The 24,271-nt window shown below is 44.2% G+C and overlaps 1 protein-coding gene across 1 annotated transcript in view; it reads left to right on the forward strand.

The window, feature by feature from the left end:
* LOC145345623 (dynein axonemal heavy chain 8-like) overlaps positions 1-24,271 on the forward strand; it is a 1,557,438-nt gene that overhangs the window by 180,349 nt on the left and 1,352,818 nt on the right. The window contains exons 13-14 of the mRNA XM_080193457.1: positions 6,236-6,343; positions 6,434-6,535. Coding sequence (XP_080049583.1) covers positions 6,236-6,343; positions 6,434-6,535 — 210 coding nt within the window. The remainder of the gene's footprint in view (positions 1-6,235; positions 6,344-6,433; positions 6,536-24,271) is intronic.

The raw sequence follows: 24,271 nt of genomic DNA on the forward strand, positions 1-24,271 counted from the left end.
GGGATTGGGAGTTACAGATAGTTCTATGGCTTGGTAAGTATGGATGTGATCAGCATGACTTGTGGGCCGAAGGCTGTAGTGTTCTATGTTCTATGTAAGGGAGTCATAATAGACTGGACACCCCTAGGGTCTCCTGGGTGGAAGGTCCCAGGTTATACAATGACTGATCCTCCTCCCTATGGTTGTTTGACAACCCCTGGGTTCTTCCATGGGATGCAGGGGAAACTGGACTAAGGCCCAAAAGCCTTCAGTGGCACTCATGGATGCCCACAAGTACTTGCGCCATTCTGTTGTTGCCGTGCACCATGGAGTTCATGTCCTGTGTCATGGCATTTATGGTCTGAACCGTGGAGTGTGCAAGTTCTGCCAAGTCATGAATATCCTGTATCAGGGTCCTCACTGCTAATGCCACCCTTGCATTGTTGGTCTGGTTGCTTTGAGTGCCAACACCAGCTTGGACAGAAGGCAATGGGATTCCATGCAATCTGAGGAATGTAGCTGACATTCCTTCTTGATGTTTGTTACTCTGCCTTTGTTGCTCCAGCAGCTGAGGGATGACCAAGCCAAAAGGCACATCATCTGACTGGAGTTCAGCAGTTTCCTAGCCTCTAGCAGTCCTCCTAGTGCCTGGGACATCTGTGCCTCTTCCTGCTGTGGATCATCAGGAATGAAGTACTCACCAGTGAATAACCCAGAAGCCTGTCAATTATTCTTTGTGCTGATGAAGGTTGCGGGTGACTGCTGTGATGCCTCTTTGATGGGAACATCTGAAAACCTCTTCTCAGCAATCTCCAATATCCTACTGGAGGATGGGCTCTACTGATTTGCCAGCATTGGAAGGAAGTTGGTATTAGTGCATGGCAGGGGTATGAGGATATAAAAGGACAACTCATGTGAGGCTTACAGGATAGATTAATTTGTTGTGGGGTCTTCACATTTTCATCTTGCACCCAACTCACCTTAAACTCAATAGTGGTCTTGTTCTTCCTGAGCAAGCTCTAAGGCTCGATTCAAATGGAGTTAATATTTTCAACGCAGGCATCACTCGATATACCTGTACTCTTTTCCTTCTAATATGAGTCAACTTTCCTGCAATGAGACAGCTGGGAAAAGTATAAACAGGATGTGTGCAGGATCAGATGGTAAAAGGGTCCAGCAAGTGTGTTTGGTCGCTGGGAACTGGGATGTGATGAGGAGAGAGGCTGCAGCCGAGATGAGGAGACATGTGTAAGAGCGAGTGCTTGGGTCCCATTAGACAGCAATGAGTAAGTTCTCAGTAGATGTATGATAGATGTGCGAGCGAGTGAGTGTTGAGAAATGAGAGGAGCAGTTGAACGGAAGAGGTCATTCATCTTTTTCCTGCACTTGACGCACATGTCATCTCCATCTCCATTGCAGCCTCTCTCCTCATCACATCCTAGGTCCCACCAACTAAATACACCTGCTAGACTCCCTTACCATCTGTCCTTCTCTGCAGGACACAAGTGCTGACCAGCACTGGCACCAACTCCCTTGCAAAGTTCGTAACCTTACTGGATGGTGTCTGGCCTGTTGAAGGGTACAGCTCATCATGTCTCTCTCAACCCCTATCCAGGAATCTGGTCGATTTCTATCTGAAACTTTGGCACCAGCTTCCTAGTTGCCATATTCTTGGTTAGATGAACAAATTCAGGGGAGGTGAATGCAGTGCTTCCAATTGAAATGTTCAGCTAATCTTCAAGTGGGTGAATTAGAATCATTTTGCCATTGAGCAGTCTTGGCATGAATCTCATGGAGATTTTAAAAAAACTGTGGCACGAAATCCCGCCAATTTTCTCACCCAAAATGACACAGCCAAAATAATGATGTGATTTGATTTGATTTGATTTCTTGTTGTCACAAGAATTGTGATACATGCGTGCTATATAGACATTTCCTCCGGGTACTCCGGTTTCCTCCCACAGTCCAAAGATGTGCGGGTTAGGTTGATTAAATTGCCCCTTAGTGTCCACGGATGCGTAGGTTAGACCTAAGCATCCCTGGACACAACAATAATGAATGACATTATTGTTACTAGAGAGGCAGTGCTAAACAGACTAGAGGGACTGACAGTGGACAAGTCCCCAGGACCGGATGGAATGCATCCAAGGGTTCTGAAAGAAATGGCAGAGGTGATAGTGGATGCCTTGATGATTATTTTCCAAACCTCGCTGGATTCCAGGGAAGTGCCGGAAGATTGGAAAATGGCTAATGTTACACCGTTGTTTAAGAAGGGTAGCGGGCAAAAGGCAGGGAATTATAGGCCGGTTAGTTTAACGTCTGTTGTAGGTAAAATGCTTGAATCCGTAATCAAGGAGAAAATAGCGAGGCATCTTGAGGAGAATTGTTTGATAGAGCAGACGCAGCACAGTTTCGTTAAGGGGAAGTCGTGTCTGACGAATTTATTGGAATTCTATGAGGATGTGTCTAGTGCAGTGGATAGAGGAGAACTGGTGGATGTGGTGTTTCTTGATTTTCAGAAGGCATTTGATAAGGTGCCGCACAAGAGGTTGTTACAGAAGGTTAGGGGGCATGGAGTTGGTGGTAGGGTGTTAGCGTGGATAGAGGATTGGCTGTCAAATAGGAGGCAGAGAGTGGGGGTCAATGGGTGCTATTCGGATTGGCGGTTGGTGACTAGTGGAGTGCCCCAGGGACTGGTGCTGGGGCCTCAGCTATTTACCATTTATATAGATGATCTGGAGGAGGGAACCGAGTGTATGGTGTTGAAATTTGCTGATGACACCAAAATTGGTGGAACGGCAAATTGTGCGGAGGGTGTGGAAAGTCTGCAGAGGGATCTAGATAGGCTGGGCGAATGGGCCAGGAACTGGCAAATGGAATTTACTGTTGGCAAGTGTGAAGTTGTCCACTTTGGTAGGAATAATGGTAGGCAGGGCTACTACTTACATGGCGAAAAACTGCAGCATGCTACGGTGCAGAGGGACCTCGGGGTCCTTGTGCATGAGTCGCAAAAACCCAGCCTGCAGGTGCAGCAGGTGGTCAGGAAGGCGAATGGGATGCTGGCCTTCATAGCGAGGGGGATTGAATATAAAAGTAGGGAGGTCTTGCTGCAACTGTACAGGGCACTGGTGAGGCTGCAGCTGGAGTACTGCGTGCAGTTTTTGTCACCGCACTTGCGCAAGGATATTTTGGCCTTGGAGGGAGTGCAGAGGAGGTTCACTAGGCTGATACCGGAGTTGAGGGGGTTGAGCTGTGAGGAGAGGCTGAATAAACTAGGCTTGTACTCGTTAGAGTTTAGAAGGATGAGGGGAGATCTCATTGAGACATATAAGATGATGAATGGGATGGATAGGATGGAGGTGGAGAGGCTCTTCCCGCTCAGAAAGGACAGTAGGACTAGAGGGCACAGCCTCAAGGTAAGGGGGGTGCAATTTAGAACGGAGTTGAGGAGGAACTTCTTCACTCAAAGGGTGGTGAATCTCTGGAATTCTCTGCCCGTTGAAGTGATGGAGGCTGCCTTGCTAAATATATTTAAGACATGGGTAGATAGGTTTTTGATAGGCAAGGGGATTAAGGGTTATGGGGAGAAGGCGGGAAAGTGGAACCGAGCCACTTCAGATCAGCCATGATCTTATTGAATGGCGGGGCAGGCTCCAAGGGCTAGATGGCCTACTCCTGCTCCTATTTCTTATGTTCTTATGTAGAGGGGTTAGTGGGTAAAATATGGGGGTAGGGCCTGGGTGGGATTGTGTTCGGTGCAGACTCGATGGGCCAAAGGGCCTCTTTCTGCACTGTACGATTCTATGAACTCTATGGACTCTATATCATTCATAGAGCCCAAAGGAGAGAAGGAAAGGAGACAGTGCAGAATGTAGCGTTACAGTCATAGCAAGGGTACAGAGAAAGATCAGCATAATATATGGTAGGTCCATTCAAAAGTCTGATGACAGCAGAGACCTTAGACTTTTGTACAAAAGCAAATTACTGTGGTTGCTGGAATCCAGACTTTTGTATCTTTTCTATTACTATTACTAAAGAGGTAGTACTTGGTAGGCTAATGGGACTAAAGGTAGACAAGTCCTCGGGTCCTGATGGAATGCATCCCAGGGTACTAAAAGAAAAGGCAGAAGTAAAAGCAGATGCGTTAGTTGTAATTTATCAACATTCGCTGGACTCTGGGGAGGTGCCAGCTGATTGGAAAACAGCTAATGTAACGCCACTGTTTAAAAAGGGAGGTGGACAAAAGAGGGGTAACTACAGGCCGGTGAACTTAACATCCATAGCTGGGAAAACGCTGGAATCTATCATTAAGGAAGAAATAGCAGGACACCTGGAAAAGAATGGTTCAATCAAGCAGACACAGCATGGATTCATGAAGGGAAAGTCGTGTTAGATGAATTTACTGGATTTTTATGAAGATGTAATGAGTGTGGTTGATAGAGGGGAACTGGTGATTATGGTGTTTTTAGATTTCCAGAAGGCGTTCGATAAGGTGCCTCACAAAAGGTTATGGTATACGGAGTTGGGGGTAAAGTGTCAGCGTGGATTGAGGATTGGCTGTCTAACAGGAAGCAGAGAGTTGGAATAAATGGGTGCTTTTCCGATTGGCAGTTGGTGACTAGTGGCGTGCTGCAGGGATCGGTTCTGGGGCCTCAACTGTTTACCATATACATAGACGATCTGGAGGAGGGGACCAAGTGTAGGGTAACAAAGTTTGCGGATGACACAAAGATGAGTGGGAAAGCAGATTGCGTGGAGGGCATGGAAAGTCTGCAGAGAGATTTGGATAGGCTGAGTGAGTGGGCGAGGATCTGGCAGATGGAGTATAACGTTGGCAAGTGTGAGGTTATCTACTTTGGAAGGAATAATAGTAAGATGGACCATTATTTAAATGGTAAAAAAATTACAACATGCTACGGTGCAGAGGGACCTCACAAAAACTCAGTCTGCAGGTGCAGCAGGTGATCAAGAAGGCAAATGGAATGTTGGCCTTTATTACGAGGGGGATGGAATATAAAAGCAGGGAGGTCTTGCTGCAATTGTACAAGGTATTGGTGAGGCCGCAACCGGAGTATTGTGTGCAATTTTGGTCCCCTTATTTGCGAAAGGATATATTGGCTTTGGAGGGAATGCAGAGAAGGTTCACCAGGTTGATTCCGGAGATGAGGGGGTTAGCTTATGAGGAGAGATTGAGTAGATTGGGCCTGTACTCATTGGAGTTTAGAAGGCTGAGGGGAAATCTTATAGAGACATATAAGATAATGAAGGGGCTAGATAGTGTAGAAGCAGAGAGATTATTTCCACTTAGAAAGGAAACAAGAACTAGAGAGCACAGCCTCAAAATAAGGAGTCAATTTAGAACAGGGTTGGGGAGGAACTTCTTCTCCCAGAGGGTAGTGAATCTTTGGAATTCTCTGCCCATTGAAGCAGTGGAGGCTACCTCATTAAATGTGTTTAAGTCACAGGTAGATAGATTTTTGACCAATAAGGGAGTTATGGGGAGCAGGCCTACTCCTGCTCCTATTTCTTATGTTCTTATGTTCCCGAGGGAAGAAGGTGGAAGAGAGAATGCCCCAGGTGCATGGGGTCCTTCATTATGCTAGCTGCTTTTCTGAGACTGTGGGAAGTGTACACAATGTCAATGGATGAGAGGCTGGTTTATCTGGAAAATTCTCACAGTTGGCATTTCTGATTAAGTAATATTGGTGGCACAGGCATACCTCTGTGGTGGTCTAGGTTCTACATTTTGCATGTACTGTTTCTGTATTTATTTGTATCCATTCATAGAGGTTTTTTAAGAGACTTCTGGATGAGTACATGGATTTAATGGGATTAAGGATCATAGAGGGGCCTGGTAGGTAGGGATATGGTAGGTACAACTTGTGGGCTGAAGGGCCTGTTTGTGCTGTAGTGTTCTATGTTCCATGTTCCAGATCAGTTGTTGCAAATTATTTTCTTCTTTTGATGTTGGTCTGAAAACATGACCTTGATGAATAACACAAAGTAGTAAGATTCACACCATTCGTGCCCCATCTTCAAAACATTAATGGTGACATCAAGGATGATCATGCTCAATGTGACTTGACTTTATTCCCAATTTTTTTAAAAGTCCACTCAAAGGGACAACAATGTTATTCTTTAAGTTCCAGGATTCATAGTATTTTGCTCTTATTATAACTTTTAATTCTATGCTCTATTTTTTAAAAATGTTTTTTATCTTTCTAGTATCATAGTTATTAAATAATTCAAATTCCAGGTTACTATGACAAAAGGAGTTCCAAATTTGATAAATACAATTCAAATGATCCACAATGTGTCTCAACACTACAACACCTCACAACAGATGACCTCTCTCTTTATTAAGGTTGGTATGTTAATTTGATTATAAATTCATTCTCAGAATCAATCTGCATATTGGTAATTCTGCTGTAATATTGTATATTATCAACTTTAGATCACAAATCAAATGGTTACAGCTTGCAAAGAATATATCACTGAAGATGGTACTGCTCGTGTGTGGGACCAGAATTCTGAAATTGTTATTAACAAAATGGAGGTAAAACTTTCTATGTTACATAGTTATACATAGTATTTACAACGCTGAAACAGAACATTCATTCAACTGGTGTTCATAGTATACACATAGTCTATTCCATCCTTCCTTATCTAATCTCATTTTCTTTCCTTAAAGTAAAGTTTATTTATTAGTCGCAAGTAGTGTTACATTAACACTGCAGTGAAGTTACTGAAAATCCCTTAGTCACCACACACTGGGGCCTGTTTGGGTACACTGAGGGAGAATTTAGCATGGCCAATTCTCCTAACCTGCAAATCTTTGGACTGTGGGAGGAAACTGGAGTACCCGGAGGAAACCCACACAGACATGGGGAGAATATGCAAACTCCACATAGTCAGTGACCCAAGCCAGGAATCAAACCTGGGTCCCTGGCACTGTGAGGCAGCAGTGCTAACTACTGTGCCACCATGCCGCCCTCTTTGATTTGCCCTCATGTTTAAGTCGAGCTTCCTCTCAAACACATTAGTGTTAGTCATCTAAATGCACCCTTGCTGTAATTCTAAACAGAAGTGTCTCTTAAATTCTCAAATAAATTTAATTGTGACTATTTTATAACTATGGACTCTGATTTTCCTTCTCTGATATCCACCTCAACTACACTGTCCTGATTATTTTACACTTTACGACTCCTCTTTTAATCCTCTGACTACTCCTCACTCCTGAGTACCCCAATGCCCAATTACTCCACCAGACTAACTTACACACTGACCCTGACTTCCCTCCCAACCTCCAACTACTCTGACCACTACCTCAGACTTGACTTTCCCAATCCTCAATTCTCCATTCTGACTAATCCTCTGACTACACTCCACTGACTAACCCCTAACTCTTGACTATCCCACTGACAACCCCCACACTCCCCTGACTTCTCCCTCACTCCTTGATTACTCCAACCCACAATTTTCCAGCGTAACTAAATCCTTGCCCTGACTACAGTCCCTCAAACAGCCCTAACTATCTCCCACCCCAAAAACTAGCTTCCCATTTCCATGCAGACTACCCTACCATTCCCCTTTATACTCTCACCTCTTGATAAGCCTCTCCTCTCTGCTTAACCTTTCAATTACCGTCCTGATTACCTGACGCCCCCATTGACCATCCCCTAACCACATGACATCCCCCCTCACTGACCAAATGTTATCCCCCAACTCCACTGACTACCAAATACCCACTCCTGACCACCAAACCTTCATCGCAGAAGTGCAAAAGTGCTTAGCTTCTATGCAGATAACTTTTCCCTGGCTTCTCAAAGTGGCTGAACCTGCTTGAAGGTGGCTGGTGCCATTTAAAAGCAGGTGTGGCTTCCATACCACCGACTTAGCTGGATACAAGGCCTGGGGAACTTGCTGTGCTACACTGAGTTCTTGCTGCAACTGTACAGGGCACTGCTGAGGCCGCAACTGGAGTACTGTGTGCAGTTTTGGGCTCCGTATTGTGAAAGGATATATTGGCCTTGGAGGGAGTACAGAGAAGGTTCACCAGGCTGATACTGGAGACGAGGGGGTTAACTTATGAAGAGAGATTGAGTAGACTGGGTCTGTACTTGTTAGAGTTTAGAAGGCTGAGGGGGGATCTTATAGAGACTTACAGGATAATGAAGGGTCTAGATAGGGTAGAGGTAGAGAGATTCTTCCTACTTAGAAAGGATAGCAGAACTAGAGGGCACAGCCTCAAAATAACGGGGTGGGTGGGCGTGCGCAGTTTAGAACGGAGTCGAAGAGGAACTTCTTCACTCAAAGGGTGGCGAATCCCTGGAATTGTCTGCCCATTGAAGTGGTGGAGGCTACCTCGTTGAATATACTTAAATCACGGTTAGATAGATTTCTGATAGACAAGGGAATTAAGGGTTATGGGGAGAAAGTGGGAAAGTGGAACTGCATCACTTTAGATCAGCCGTGATCTTATTGAATGGCGGGGCAGGCTCAAGGGGCTAGATGGCCTACTCTTGCTCCTATTTCTTATGCTCTTATAGGATGTCAGATGAGAAAGGAATGATTTCAGTTCCAGCAGGATCAGAGTGGCAGTCAGATTATGGTTGCCACTGTATGGAAGTTTTGGTCAAGAGAAAAGCAAAATATTGGATAAAGACCTAGGGGTGGTATAGTATAAGTGTCTGGAAAATATAGGGTTAATATGAAACGGAGTACATGAACAGCAATGTAAGAGATCTGCACCCACTCTTGTGTTGGACTTAGCCATGCATACCAGCAAAAATAGAAACAGCTCTTAGCTTGTACTGTTTACTATGTATTTGTCAATAGTTCTCAGAGAAAAGAGAGACTCATGATTACAGCGATTGTTTCAGACGTAAAACTATGTGCAAAACCCTACAACACTCATGACAGGCACCCATGCCATCAGATCTCAAAGCTACTGGGGGAAGGATTTTCGACCTCTTTTCATTGGGACGGAAAGCCAGTGGGGGCGCTGATTCCAATAGGAGGCTCCAAATTGCTTTTACATTGATAGGACTTCCTATTCAGTATCCACCACTGATGTTATAGGATTCCCACCATGAAATGATGGGAACACCATTACCATACAGCTAAATATCATTGCCAGGCTTCTCCACTTATTCCCTCATATTACGAATTCTTCCTGCTGATGTGATGGCAGAGCTAGGAGAAAGTGCCAGGGAGAAATGTCAGATGAGGCCTTTGCTGGGGAAGACTTGTAGGGGTGGGTGGGAGAGTTTCATGGGATGTCCCATTTTTAAAAATTTATTTGTGAGACATGGGCATCTCTGGCAGGCCAGAATTTATTACCCATCCCGAGTTGCCCTTGGAGAACAATTGAGAGTCAACCACATTGCTGTGGCTCTGAAATCACATGTAGTTCAGACCAGGTAAGGATGACAGATTTCCTCACCTAAACAGGACATTACTGAACCAGATGAGTTTTTCTGACAATTGGCAATGGTTTCATTGTCATCCGTAGATTCATAATTCCAGATACTTTTTTGTTAAATTCAGATTCCACCATCAACTGTGGCAGGATTCAAAACCAGGTCCCCAGAACATCAGCTGAGTTTCTGGACTAATAGTCCAGCAATAAAACCACTAGGCCATCACCTCTCCATCATCTCCATGTAGATTGTCCCATGTTCATGGGAAAGAGGGTGTTCTGTGTCCATGGGGTGTTCAGTTCCCATGGGGAGGAAGCCTTTTCTTTACTTACTCTCCTTTTCAGATTAGGGCAGGCTTTGCTTTCAGGAGCAGCTGCATGCCAGCATGCTATCATGAGTTCTTGAAAATTTGACAGGATAAGCTGGTAAGCTAGCTCGCGGGCTGGCCTCTGCATTTCCCACTTGAGACAACACAAGAAAAAGAGAAATAATCTATTGGAGGATTATGAAATTAAAGCAAACAAATGCTGCCTCTCCACTGCTGTCCTGTTAAATATAATGGGTCGATCCTGAATGCTACCAAGTGTAAAGATGGCTATGTCCTGATTTGGTGGATGATGAGATCATAGAATGATAGAATAAAATCATAGACACTTTACAGTACAGAAAGAGGCCATTCGGCCCATTGAGCCTCCACTGACAACAATCCCACCCAGGTCCTATTCCTGTAACCCAACTATTTACTGCTAATCCCCTGACACTATGTGGAAATTTAGCATGGTGAATCAACTTAATCCACACATCTTTGGACAATGAGAAGAAACCTGAGCACCTGGAGGAAATTCACATTGACACATGAAAAACATGCAAACTCCACATCACCAACCAAGGCCAGAATTGGGTGCCTGGCACTGTGAGACGGCAGTGCTAATCACTATGCCACTGTGCCACCATGCTAAACTTGCTTGGAAAGGGCGGCACGGTGGTATGGTGGTTAACATTGCTGCCTCACAGTGCCAGAGACCCAGAGTCAATTCTGGCATCAGTCACTATTTGTGTGGAGTTTGCACTTTCTCTCTGTGTCTTTCCTCAGGATGCTCTGGTTTCCTCCCACAGTCCAAAGATGTACAGTTTAGGTGGTTTGGCCATGCTAAATTGATCGTCGTGTCAGGGGGATTAGTAGGGTAAATGTGTGGGATTATGGGAAGATGGCCTTGATGGGATTGTGGTCAGTCCGTCTATACTGTAAGGATTCTACAATTCTATGAGGAAACAGGCCCCCATAATTTTTTTGTTACAATAGGCTGAAAGCTATTGAAAATCAAATTATATGTTTCATACTTTGATATGAAAGTAGGGAAGCTGGCCTTTCTGGAAATGATACCAGAAGCAAGGGATGGCAACAGCTGCTGCTGTGATAAACAGTGGAAAAGACTTTTGCTGTGCTAGTCAACAAGCAGAGAAAGGGGATCATTCTCTCTTCAAAGAGACAGGACTTCTGGCAAGTCAAGGATCAAGAAGTTGCCAAGTGGTTTTTTTGCTACTGGATGTCAATTTGTCAAGGGGCAAGTTTTAAAGAACAAAGAACAAAAACAGCCCAGGAAACAGGCCCTTCGGCCCAACGAGCCCACGCTGCCATCCTAACACCGCCAGTCCCCCCCTTCCACCCATGACCCTCATCCAATGTTTTATGGCCATCCACATTGAGGGAAACTAATTTAGGGACAATTTATTACTGCCAATCAGCCTAATAGCACATCTTTGGGATGTGGGAGGAAACCGGAGCACTCAGAGAAAACTCCTGCAAGCACGGGGAGAATGCGCAAACTCCCACAGACACTGACCCAGATCCATGTGTCTGCACAGTCAGGAAGTGGGAATTTGACCCAGAGACCTGGAGACTGCAGCAGCCCATTGCCACATTGTGCCCACTAGGAGAGTTAATGTTCTTGCATGATTCTCTCTCTCTCTCTCTCTCTTTATGCTTTTGTTGTTGAATAATACTCAGGACTTTCAAATGGCACTGGAAGGCTTGCCCTAGCATGGTAGGAATGAAAGAATTTTTGGACTTGAATTTGCAGCTAAAATTTTGTCAATGGCGCACCATTCCTGATGTTTTTGCCACTCCAAATCTTTTGCCCTTTACTGCTTTACACTCAATTAAAAGGACAACCTATTAAAAAGTCTCCTGTTCATCAGAAAGGCTGTGCTTTGCTGCCAGGGCACTGCCGTTTTCTCCACAAGACTTCTCTCCCACATCAATTTCCTCATGGCAGAGTATCGACAGAGATTCAGAAGACCCTATCACCTGATCAATGTCACACAGCAGGTGAGCAACAGTGAGGTCCAGTGGAGGAAATGGATCAAGATCTGCTCTGATGCACCAGGATAGGTACCAGTGTAGCGTTTCCAACAAGTGCCTCTTCTGGGGTTATAAAGAACTAACATGTGCGTGATCAGCCTCAGTGTCACAAGACAAATGAGTCGAAAGCATGTGGTCTGCTTTTGTGTGCTTTTAGATGCAACATATAACTGACAAGAATGTGTGTCAGACTTGCATACAGACATTACTTGACATGTTACTAATTCTACACTTTGTCACGGAGGAGAAACAGATGCATAACGCCTGTGAGAAGAGGACAAGTTCCTGACTTCATTGCTTTGATAGCTGCCAAGGAAGAAGTGGTGGAGATTGCTGAGAAGGTGGAGCATGATTTATGGCAAATGGCAACGCTGGATGTGCCTTGCATAGGGAGTTAGAGGTGACCATATTGGTCGTGGCATATGTGTTTGATTTGATTTGATTTACTATTGTCACATTTATTGGGCTGCATGAAATGTATTGTCTCTTGAGCTATACAGACAAAATGTACTGTTCATAGAGTACATGGGAGACAAGGAAAGGAGAGGGTACAGAAGATAGTGTTACAGTCATAGCTAGGGTGTAAAGAAACATCTATGTAATATAAGGTAGATCCATTCAAACGTCTGATGGTCATAGGGTGGAAATTGCTCTTGAGTCAGTTGCTTTCAGACTTTTGAATCTTTTCCCTGATGGAAGAGGGTGGAACAGAGTATGTGCCTGGATTCCTGATTATGATGACTGCTGTTGTATTCAGGCTTAATTATGGAAAACCTTGTGGAATAATGTCTCCTTCAGAGGCTAACAAGTTTCTGGGGATAGAACAAGGCACTTAGGGTGGTTTGCAAAAGGTGGCTAAAACAAAGCTTTTGATCAATTGGGCCAGTGAGCTGATGAATGGCAGATGGAGTTTAATTTAGACAAATGTGAGGTGATGCTTTTTGGTAGATTGAACCAGGGCAGGACTAACTCAGTTAATGGTAGGGTGTTGGGGAGAGTTACAGAACAAAGAGATCTAGGGGTATATGTTCACAACTCCTTGAAAGTGGAGTCACAGGTGGACAGAGTGGTGAAGAAGGCATTCGGCATGCTTGGTTTCGTCAGTCAGAAAATTGAATACAGGAGTTGGGACGTCTTGTTGAAGTTGTACAAGACATTGGTAAGGCCACACTTGGAATACTGTGTACAGTTCTGATCACCCTATTATAGAAAGGCTATTATTAAATTAGAAAGAGCGCAGAAAAGATTTACTACGAGGCTACCGGGACTTGATGGTTTGAGTTATAAGGAGAGGCTGGATAGACTGGGACTTTTTTCTCTGGAGCATAGGAAGCTGAGGGGTGACCTTATAGAGGTCTATAAAATAACGAGGGGCACAGATCAGCTAGGTAGTCAATATCTTTTCCCAAAGGTAGGGGAGTCTAAAATTAGAGGGCATAGGTTTAAGATGAGAAGGGAGAGATACAGAAGTGTCCAGAGGGGCAATTTTTTTCACACAGAGGGTGGTGAGTGTCTGGAACAAGCTGCCAGAGTAATAGGAAAGTGGGTATACTTTTGTCTTTTAAAAAGCATTTAGACAGTTACATGTGTAAAATGGCGATAGACAGATATGGGCCAAATGTGGGCAATTGGGATTAGTTTAGGGGTTTTAAAAAATAAGGGCGACATGGACAATTTGGGCTGAAGGGTCTGTTTCCATGCTGTAAACCTCTATGATTCTATGACTCAATGGCATGTTTAGTGGTGGAATACAAGGATTGAAATGGACTATACTACTGTTATGTTTGCATGTTATGATTTTGTAAAATTTATGTATTGTAGAATACTAGTAATATGTTACAGAAAGGGTTTGAAAAATGAAGCCATCTTTGAGTGTTGATGGTTTAGTTTGTAAGTGGGAAGGTGTCATGCTGTCAGGTTCGTTTTTCAGAGACCCTTACGTACTTGATGCAAGAGCAAGACACTGATCTGTATAAGAAAACCCAGTCCTTTATTTTCAAGCAAGTACAAGCTTCTGGAGGTTTGCTTTACTAACTCAGCACAGTGTGCTGAGTTTTGCCGAGTGATACTGTCTGAACAGGGGGCAGTCCCTCCCTTTGTACTCTTTTTACAGCAGTTAGTCACATACATGCAGTATAACTTCACCCAGATCAGCAACAGCAAAAGTAAGTACTAAAGGCCTCACAAAAGGTTGCTACAGAAGGTTAGGGTACATGGAGTTGGGGGTAAGGTGTTAGTGTGGATAGAGGATTGGCTGTCTAATAGGAAGCAGAGAGTTGGTATCAATGGGTGCTTTTCTGGTTGGTGGTTGGTGACTAGAGGAGTGCCGCAGGGATCGGTGCTGGGGCTTCAAATGTTTACCATTTATATAGATGATCTGGAGGAGGGGGCTGAGTGTAGGGTGATGAAATTTGCTGATGACATGAAGATGAGTGGAAAAGCAAATTGCGTGGAGGGTGTGGAAAGTCTGCAGAGAGATCTGGATAGGTTGAGCGAGTGGGCGAGGACCTGGCAGATGGAGTATAATGTTAGCAAGTGTGAGGTTATCTACTTTGGCAGGAATAATAGTCGGAGGGATTATTATTTAAAAGGCGAAAATCTTCAGCATACTGTGGTGCAGAGAGACCTGGGGGTCCTTGTGCATGAGTCGCAAAAACGCAGTCTGCAGGTGCAGCAGGTGATCAAGAAGGCGAATGGAATGTTGGCCTTTATAGCGAGGGGGATAGAATATAAAAGCAGGAAGGTCTTGCTGCAACTGTACAGGGTACTGGTGAGGCCGCAGCTGGAGTACTGTGTGCAGTTTTGGTCGCTGCACTTGTGCAAGGATATTTTGGCCTTGGAAGGAGTGCAGAGGAGGTTCACTAGGCTGATACCGGAGATGAGGGGGTTGAGCAATGAAGAGAGACTAAATAGCCTGGGCCTGTACTTGTTTGAGTTGAGAAGGATGAGGAGGGATCTTATAGAGACGTATCAGATTATGAAAGGCATGGATAGGGTAGAGGTAGAGAGATTCTTCCCGCTTAGAAAGGATAGCAGGACTAGAGGACACAGGCTCAAGAAAAGTGGGGGGGGACAGTTTAGATTGGAGTTGAGGAGGAACTTCTTCACTCAAAGGGTGGTGAACATCTGGAATTCTCTGCCCGTTGAAGTGGTGGAACCTACCTCGCTAAATATATTTAAGTCACGGTAGATGGGTTTCTGATAGACAGGGGAATTAAGGGTTATGGGGAGAAAGTGGGAAAGTGGAACTGATCCACTTCAGATCAGCCATGATCTTATTGAATGGCGGGGCAGGCTCGAAGGGCTAGATGGCTTACTGCTGCTCCTATTTCTTATGTTCGTATGTTCTAAGACAGTATGTGAGTAAAATCACAAATATGTCAAAAACCCATTTTGGTTGCCATTGAAACTGCACATCCACCATTGCTCGAGTGTGAGATAGCAACCATTCCCATATATCTTGGGACGTTGCCGTGCCCATAAAGCGAATGTTATGTCCTTCAAACAAGGACATCATCAGCCGAGACCTGTCTAAACCAATTTACACGAGGTTATTTACAAGGCCGGGGTGACAGATCAGAATAGGGAATCTGTGCTGATACTAGCACAAATTGTTCCGAACAGCAAGATGCAGTTAATTACAGCTTTCAAGCTAAGAATTTACTTCACTTTATCTTACAGCAACCAGCTGCGTTTGCACTTTTGCGAGAGCTCAGCCAAGGCCATAGGAGATTCATGGAATGTTAACCCCTTAACATCTCAATGCTACTGTGCCTTTAAGAAATATATTTTAGGCATGTTCTCTGCAGTTATAAGCAGGCACTTGTTTCATTTCTTTGTAATAATGTTTGTTTTTGGTTTGGGCCTAATGCAATGTCTTGGAGTTTATGACCCTTTTCAATTGTTGCAGGAAGCCCGTTTGGCAGGTCAGTTTTTTTTTCATTGGGAAATCCAGAGCTCTTTACTCAGTTTTAGTTAGAAATGTTTGGACTGCAAACTACAGCAGTATTTCTGTGTTTCTCCTTGGTATTGTAAGTTTGGTTCTTGGTGTTTGGTGAACAAGTAACTGGAAGCAAGGAGTGACTCTGTCTCTTAAAGTGTGCTGAAAGTGCCAGGATCAGAAGGCCTCAGCATTTTCAACTCACCAAAGGAGTAAATGACAGAGTGGGTTGGAAAGCTGGAAGACTCAGCATAATGTGAGCATATTTATTTTCAGTAGTAAACCAAAACCTGGGTGTATGCTTGTAAGAATGTGTTAGAACAGCAATTTTAGCTGTTAAGGTTAACTATCATGGTTGCTCTTTTTTGTATTTTGTAATTGATAAAAGTTATTGCTAATTGACTTTCTATGTGTTAACTGTCTTCTTAAATAAATTTTGTTTGATAAAATCTCACTAGTGGATCATTTGAATCGTAACTGGAGTGAAACATCCTATGCTTTCCCACGCCAAAATATCAAAATGCAAAATTTATGGTCTAGGCTAACTTCATAAAACACCTTAGGGTTTCTGACCTGGATTATAATAGGTTTATGAGGATTATCTTGAAGGAAATAGTATTCAACATATAGAATCTGCACCTTATCATTCATCAGCCAGTGGATTAGCTGAATGACATGTACAATCCTTGGAATATTCTTTAAATCTTCAAAAGGTCAAGATTCATTTTCACATCATGTGAATAGCTTTTTGGAAATTATAGAAACATTACTAGCGCAACTACCCAAAGCTCACCTGCATTACTACTCTTAAAGAGAAAATTGAGAATCTTCAGAGATAGTGGAGCATCAAAAATAATCTTAAGTTGCTAGTTGAGAATTGAGAGCAAAACAATGCTTTCTTCAACAAGGAGATTGAATGTTAGCATGTAATTATGCACGAGTGAGAAATGGGTTCCAGTTTTTTTTAGCAAAAACAGGATCAATTACTTATCTGGACCTGAAGCTGAACTAGTTTGCCAACAACATGCTGGCCAATTATTATCATCTCAAAATGATGTCTCTGAATTATCCACAGAAAAGCAGACTTATTTTGTCCCTAGTGTTGTGAATACTACTATAGAAGACTTATTTGTATGTGAGTCGCCTGATGATTGTAACTACGATGCTATACCACCTGAGAATGATACAGAATTAGTTTTAAAAGAAGTATCCCGATCATACTTCCAGGGCCAAGGACAGCCAAATTCCCCAGCATTGTATAAACCAAAGGGGAATATATGTCCTCCTGATCGACTTTCTTCTTGACTGTGTGTAATGAATAATGGCACTTAGGACTTTTTTGAGAGTATTATTAATCATATGTATAAGACTGTGGTAATTTATTATCATGACCAAAGAAGTAAAGGAAGAAGGATGTTATATATTTAAGCGGTTGTGTGACTGAACAAAGAACAAAGAACAAAGAAAATTACAGCACAGGAACAGGCCCTTAGACCCTCCAAGCCTGCACCGACCATGCTGTCCGACAGAACTAAAACCTCCTATCCTTCCAGGGACCATATCATTCCACTCCCATCCTATTTATGTATTTGTCAAGATGCCCCTTAAAAGTCTTAAAAGACTGCTTTAAGAGCTATCATATGCTTTGATGGTGATGTCAGTTGGGCGTTTCATAGTCTGCTATGTCGTTTCAATTTCTATTCTGTGCCGATAAGCCTATTGTGTGTTACTTTGAATCTATGTGTGAAAACCATGGGGGTGATTCTCCCAAAGGAAATTCTAAATGTTGAATTCATGTAAAAACTGGAGTATATCCGCTGGTTTTATTTAGCAGGATTTTCAAAATGAATCTCCTACAGAATGCACTGGAGAGAGATTCACACTGAAAATCACTGGGTGAGGCCTATTCCCACTGGAAAGGCTGGCAGCAAAGCACTAAATGTGCCACTGTGCATTTGTCATTGTTGTCCCAACCTCTCTGGCAGGCAAACCGCACCTTTCTACCCCCAACCCAATGGCGATCCATGATCGCTGGCCTCCCTCTCTCTGTAACCAAGCTCGAGTGCGGAGTGGTAGTGGGACCCTCCCCCACCCCCACTGATCTCCCACCAGAGGCCCTGACCACCCCCCCCCCCCCCCCCGCCCCCTCCATTAGGCTCCACGCTCATTAGGCCCTGTCCTCTTGGCATTGTCCAATGCCAAGGTGCCCCCTGGGCATTGTCACATTGCCCCTTGGGCAGTGCCAAGGGCCAAGCTGGCATTCACCCCCTTACCCTCAACCCTTCGGGGAGGCCTCGATGGCCCCCCAGTGGGGTCAGGCAACCAGCAGTTTGTAAGTGGGGAGCTATTGTAAACCCCGCTGAAGTGAAACACTCCTGGCAGAGGCAAAGAGGGGGAGGGAAGAGGCTCACAGGCATGGAGACATTAGTCATGGACCGACTAATTAAATGAAAATGAAGATTTAAGTTATACAGTTCTGCGCTGATTTCTGGCTTGGAGATGATGGCTTCAGAAAACCGACGACTGGAGACTTGCAGCGGCCATGACGTCCAGCAGGATGCCTGCTAAACGGCCTCTGCTTGAGAATGCCCCCCTCTGCCCCCGCACCGCAATGTCTTTTTGTTTAAAAATGCCTTTTTGTTTCTTCTGGCATGTCCCTTGACTTGTTACTTTCAGAAGAAGCCATGGTTGTTTGTGGATGTTGCTATTTCCATGAAGTGATTTTTCTTTCATGATGAGCTACTTTATTTGTTTATGAGATATGAATGTTGCTGGCTAGACAAGGATTTATTGCCCATCCCTTGCTGCTCTTGAGAGGGTGTTGGTGCCTTCTTGAACCACTGCTGTCCTTGAGATGTAGGTTTACCCACAGTGCTGCTATGGATGGAATTCCTGGATTTTGACTGAGCAACAATGAAGGAATTTTGATATATTTCCAAATCAGCATGCTGAGTGACTTGGAGGGGAACCTCCAGGTGATGTTGTTCCCAGGTATCTGCTGTTTTGTCCTTCTAGATGGTAGTGGTCATGTGTTTGGAAGGTGCTGTCTGAGTATCCTTGGTGAATTCCTGCAGCGCATTTGTCGATGGTACACTGTTCATCAGTGGTGGAGAGATTGAGTGTTTATGGAAGGACATTGTGGAGCATTTTTAAAAGGTGGCCAATTTATGTCTAAAAATTCTTTTCAAAAACTCGCAAAAGGCAAAATCACTAAACAGCTCCCAGTGTTGAAGTATTCTTTATGCCCCTTAGTCCACCGCAACAAGGTGGTGTTTCAGCAAACACATTCTGCTGGCATTTCATTCTGTTGAAGGGTGAGTAGATCAAGTGGCATTCCGATACTTTGAAGGACGATGTTGGAAAAAGAACAGCCAACATCGCGACCCTGTGAAGAATGGATTGCAGTGTCTCAACTGCATTACTTCAGTCTGAACAGTCCATTTAAAAGGAGGTAGGACTTGCTTGGGAGCCTACCAAAGATGTCACAGGCGGCAGGCACCGAGAGGGCTCGACAGCTGCTGGCGACAGCAGGAAGAGGCTTTGGGCCTTCGCACGTTTAGTAGGACAACTTCCTGCCAGCAGAAAAACAATTTCCAGTTCATCCCTGTTGATGTAGAAAAGGGAATATGCTCCACTATACTTCCTGAAGTCGATGACTATCTTCTTCATTTTGTTGATGTTGAAGAGAGATTATTGTCATTGCATCAGTTCAACAGATTCTCTGTCTCTTCATTGTTTGAGAGCCAACACATTACGATGATGTCATCAGCAGACTTGAAAATCGAGTTGGCGGGGAATTTGGCCACATAATCATATGTATGGAAAGAGCATTGTATGGAATTGAAGGCACAGCTTTGTGGGGCTGCGGTGTTGAGGATGATCATGGAGGAGGTGTTGTTGCCTATCCTTATTGATTGTGGTCAGTGGGTTGGGATGTTTAGGATCCAGTCACAGAGGGAGGAGCCGAAACCCAAGCTATGGAGTTTGAAGATGGATTTTGTATGAATAATGGTATTGAAGGCTGAGCTGTAGTCAATCAATCGGAATCAGACATAGATGTCTTTGTTATCTAGGTGTTCTAGTGTTGAGGGCAGGGCCAAGAAAATGGCATTTGCTGTGTATTTGTTGCACTGTACACTGTCAGCGTGGTTTCAGATTCTGAAATGGAAGCTGCAGCAAGAATCTGAATCTCTGTCCTTGACAAGCTGCATGTTTGTTTGATTGGCGCATGCATGCACCTGTGCTTGGGCTCAAGAACAGGAAAGAAGAAGCTGCACATACACAAAGTAATGACAAAGAGAAATGTCACAGCTAGAGAAAATCAGGGAAATATGTCATTATCACTTCAGAATGATGTATTTGTTCAAATTTCAGTGTAGCTTATTCCTTTCCGATTTCGATTCAATAAAGGTATTTCAGTGGAGGTGATAAAATGGGAAATAGGTGTGGAGAAGCTCAACTGGTTGGAGTGACATGTGTCTGGTAGATCTGCACAGTGGGGGTGACAATCTGCGAAGATGTTAAAAATCCAAGAGCCCTCTCCCTCTTATACAGTCATCAATAGAACATAGAACATTATAGCGCAGTACAGGCCCTGCGGCCCTCGATGTTGCACCGACCAGTGCAACCAACCTAATGACCGTCTAACGTTAACTATTCCAGTATTATCCATATGTCTATTCAATGACCATTTGAATGCCCTTAAAGTTGCTGAGTCCACTACTGCTGCAGGCAGGGCATTCCATGCCCTTACTACTCTCTGAGTAAAGAACCTACCTCTGACATCTGTCCTATATTTATCACCCCTCAATTTAAAGCTATGTCCCCTCGTGTCAGACATCTCCATCTGAGGAAAAAGGCTCTCACTGTCCACCCTATCTAATCCCCTATCTGTATGCCTCAATTAAGTCACCTCTTAACCTTCTTCTCTCTAACGAAAACAACCTCAAGTCTCTCAGCCTTTCCTCATAAGACCTTCAATGTACAAAAATATTTTTCTAGTTCATTATCATTCAGTGCAGAATGATTGATTTCATTTTAGTTTTCCTGAATTCCCACTGTTGTATTGGTGCACCTGGTAAACTTTGCTTTCTGGTGGCAAATTATCTGCAATTGGCCTGTCATAGCTCACTCCATAAAAGTCACAGCGCGCGGTACAAAAAGCAATTACTACAGTGTTCAGGCAACAACTGTTCATGTCCCTAACAGTCTTGGATCCAGGAAATCTGGGAGGCCAGAATTGATTTGTTCCATGACTAACTTTTTGAAGAACTTCGTAATGATGGATGTCAGAGCCACCAGACCATAGCCATTAAGGCATGCTGCCTGCCCTTTTTTTGATACAGGGTGATGGTTGTCTTCTTGAAGCAAGTAGGGACATGAGATTGGTGTAAGGAGAGGTTAAAGATGTCTGTGAATACCGTCGTCTGTGATACCCATGCTAGCAAGGTACTTGCAGGATTTGAGTGCTCGTCTGGATACCCCATCTGGGACAGCCGCCTTCTGTGGGTTGAATTTTGAGAAGGGCTTAGCTGACATCTGCAATGATGACCTCAAATACCAGTTTGGCCAAGGCTTCAGGAGTGGAAGGTATGCACTCGCTGACCTCTTGCTCAAAATGGGCACATAATGTGTTGAGCCCATCGGGGAGGGGTGCATTTGTGCTGACATTTGTGTGGTAAAAAATTTAAGTAACTCCTCGACAATCTTTTTAGCTCTTATATTGCATAATGGAATAGCCTCTGGAAACCTAGCAGACACATCCATTATAGTCAATAGATATGGATTCCTACTTTTTGTTTGGCTCTTGTGAAAGATTCTTCAGATGCTAGAGTGGATGTTAAGGATGATGGTTGTATCACCGTTTGAGGTTTCCCCATAACCTGACATGTGTGACATGGAAATATAGAAACAGGAGTAGGCCATTCGGATCTTCGAGCCTGTTCCACCATTCATTTTGATCATGGCTGATCATCGAATTCGATGAAATAACTGACAAAATTGAACCACATTTTGTTGTAGTCTAGGCCATTTAATCCATAGCATTGGAGAGAGGTAGGATCAGACAAGTTAGAAAAGTGTTTAATTGGAGTAAGGGGAATTATGAGGCTATCAGGCAGGAAATTGGAGGCTTAAATTGGAAAGAGGTTTTCTCAGGGAAATGTACAGAAGAAATGTGGCTAATTTTCAGGGAATATTTGTCTGGAGTTCTGCATAGCAACGTTCCAATGAGGCAGGGAAGTTATGGTAGGTTACAGGAACCGTGGTGTACAAAGGCTATATTAATCTAGTCAAGAAGAAAAGAAAAGCTTCCAAAAGGTTCAGAGAGCTAGGTAATGTTAGAGATCTAGAAGAGTATATGACTAATAGGAAGGATCTTAAGAAGGAAATTAGGAGAGGCAGATTGGGTCACGAGAAGACTTTCGCAGGCAGGATTGAGGAAAACCCCAAGGCATTCTACAGATATGTGAAGAGCAAAGAGGATAAGACGTGAAAGAATAGGATCTGTCAAGTGTGACGGTGGGAAAGTTTGTCTGGAACTGGAAGAAATAGCAGAGGTAATTAATGAATACTTTACTTCAGTATTCACTATGGAAAAGGATCTTGGTGGTTGTAGTACAGACTTGCAGTGGACTGAAAAGCTTAAGCATGTAGATATTAAGAAAGAGGATCTGTTGGAGCTTTTCAAAAGCATCAAGTTAGATAAGTCACCAGGACTGGGTGGGATGTACCCCAGGCTACTGTGGGACGCGGGGGAGGAGATTGCTGAGCCTCTGGCAATGACCTTTGCATCATCAGTGGAGACCGGAGGATTGGAGGATTGCGGATGTTGTTTCTTTATTCAAGAAGGGGAATAGAGATAGCCCTGGAAATTATAGGCCAGTGTGTCTAACCTCAGTGGTTGGTAAGTTGATGGAGAAGATCCTGAGAGGCAGGATTTATGAACATTTGGAGAGGTATAATATGATTAAGAATAGTTAGCATGGCTTTGTCAAAGACAGATCATGCGTTACGAGCCTGCTTGAATTTTTTGAAGATGTGACTAAACACATTAATGAAGGAAGAGCAGTAGATGTAGTATATACAGACTTCACTGTTACTAGAGAGGTGGTGCTCGACAGACTGGAGGGGCTGATTGTGGACAAGTCCCCAGGACCGGATGGAATGCATCCGAGGGTCCTGAAAGAAATGGCGGAGGTGATAGTGGATGCCTTGGTGGTTATTTTCCAGACGTCGCTGGATTCCGGGGAAGTGCCGGAAGATTGGAAAACGGCTAATGTTACGCCATTGTTTAAGAAGGGTGCCAGGCAAAAGGCGGGGAATTATAGGCCTGTTAGTTTAACGTCTGTTGTAGGTAAAATGTTAGAATCTGTCATCAAGGAGGAAATAGCGAGGCATCTTGAGGGGAACTGCTTGATAGAGCAGACGCAGCACGGTTTCATCAAAGGGAAGTTGTGTCTGACAAATTTACTGGAGTTCTATGAGGATGTGTCTAGGGCGGTGGATAGAGGAGAGCTGGTGGATGTGGTCTTTCTGAATTTTCAGAAGGCGTTTGACAAGGTATCTCACAAGAGGTTATTGCAGAAGGTCAGGGGGCATGGAGTTGGGGGTAGGGTGTTAGCGTGGATAGAGGACTGGTTGTCAAATAGGAGGCAGAGAGTGGGGGTCAATGGGTGCTATTCAGATTGGCAGATGGTGACTAGTGGAGTGCCCCAGGGGTCGGTGCTGGGACCTCAGCTATTTACCATTTATATAGATGATCTGGAGGAGGGAACCGAGTGTAGGGTGTCGAAATTTGCAGATGACACCAAAATTGGTGGAAAGGCAAATTGTGCGGAGGGTGGGGAGAGTCTACAGAAGGATCTAGATAGGCTGGGCGAATGGGCCAGGAACTGACAAATGGAATTTAATGTTGGCAAGTGCAAGGTGGTCCACTTTGGTAGGAATAATGGTAGGAAGGATTATTACTTACGTGGAGAAAAACTGCAGCAGGCGACGGTGCAGAGGGACCTCGGGGTCCTTGTGCATGAGTCACAAAAACCCAGCTTGCAGGTGCAGCAGGTGGTCAGGAAGGCGAATGGGATGCTGGCCTTCATCGCGAGGGGGATTGAATATAAAAGTAGGGAGGTCGTGCTGCGGCTGTATAGGGCATTGGTGAGGCCGCAGCTGGAGTACTGTGTGCAGTTTTGGGCGCCGTACTTACACAAGGATATTTTGGCCTTGGAGGGAGTGCAGAGGAGGTTTACTAGGCTGATGCCGGAGTTGAGGGGGCTGAGCTATGAGGAGAGGCTGAATAAATTAGGCTTGTACTCGTTAGAGTTTAGAAGAATGAGGGGAGATCTCATTGAGATGTATAAGATGATGAATGGGATGGATAGGATAGAGGTGGAGAGACTCTTCCCTCTCAGAAAGGATAGTAGGACTAGGGGGCACAGCCTCAAGATAAAGGGGAGGTGGTTTAGAACGGAGTTGAGGAGGAACTCCTTCACTCAAAGGGTGGTGAATCTCTGGAATTCTCTGCCTGTTGAAGTGGTGGAGGCTACCTTGCTAAATATTTTTAAGACGCGG

The sequence above is a fragment of the Carcharhinus amblyrhynchos genome, chromosome 7 (genome assembly GCF_965287045.1).
Source record: "Carcharhinus amblyrhynchos chromosome 7, sCarAmb.v2.hapA, whole genome shotgun sequence".
Classification (NCBI taxonomy): domain Eukaryota; kingdom Metazoa; phylum Chordata; class Chondrichthyes; order Carcharhiniformes; family Carcharhinidae; genus Carcharhinus; species Carcharhinus amblyrhynchos.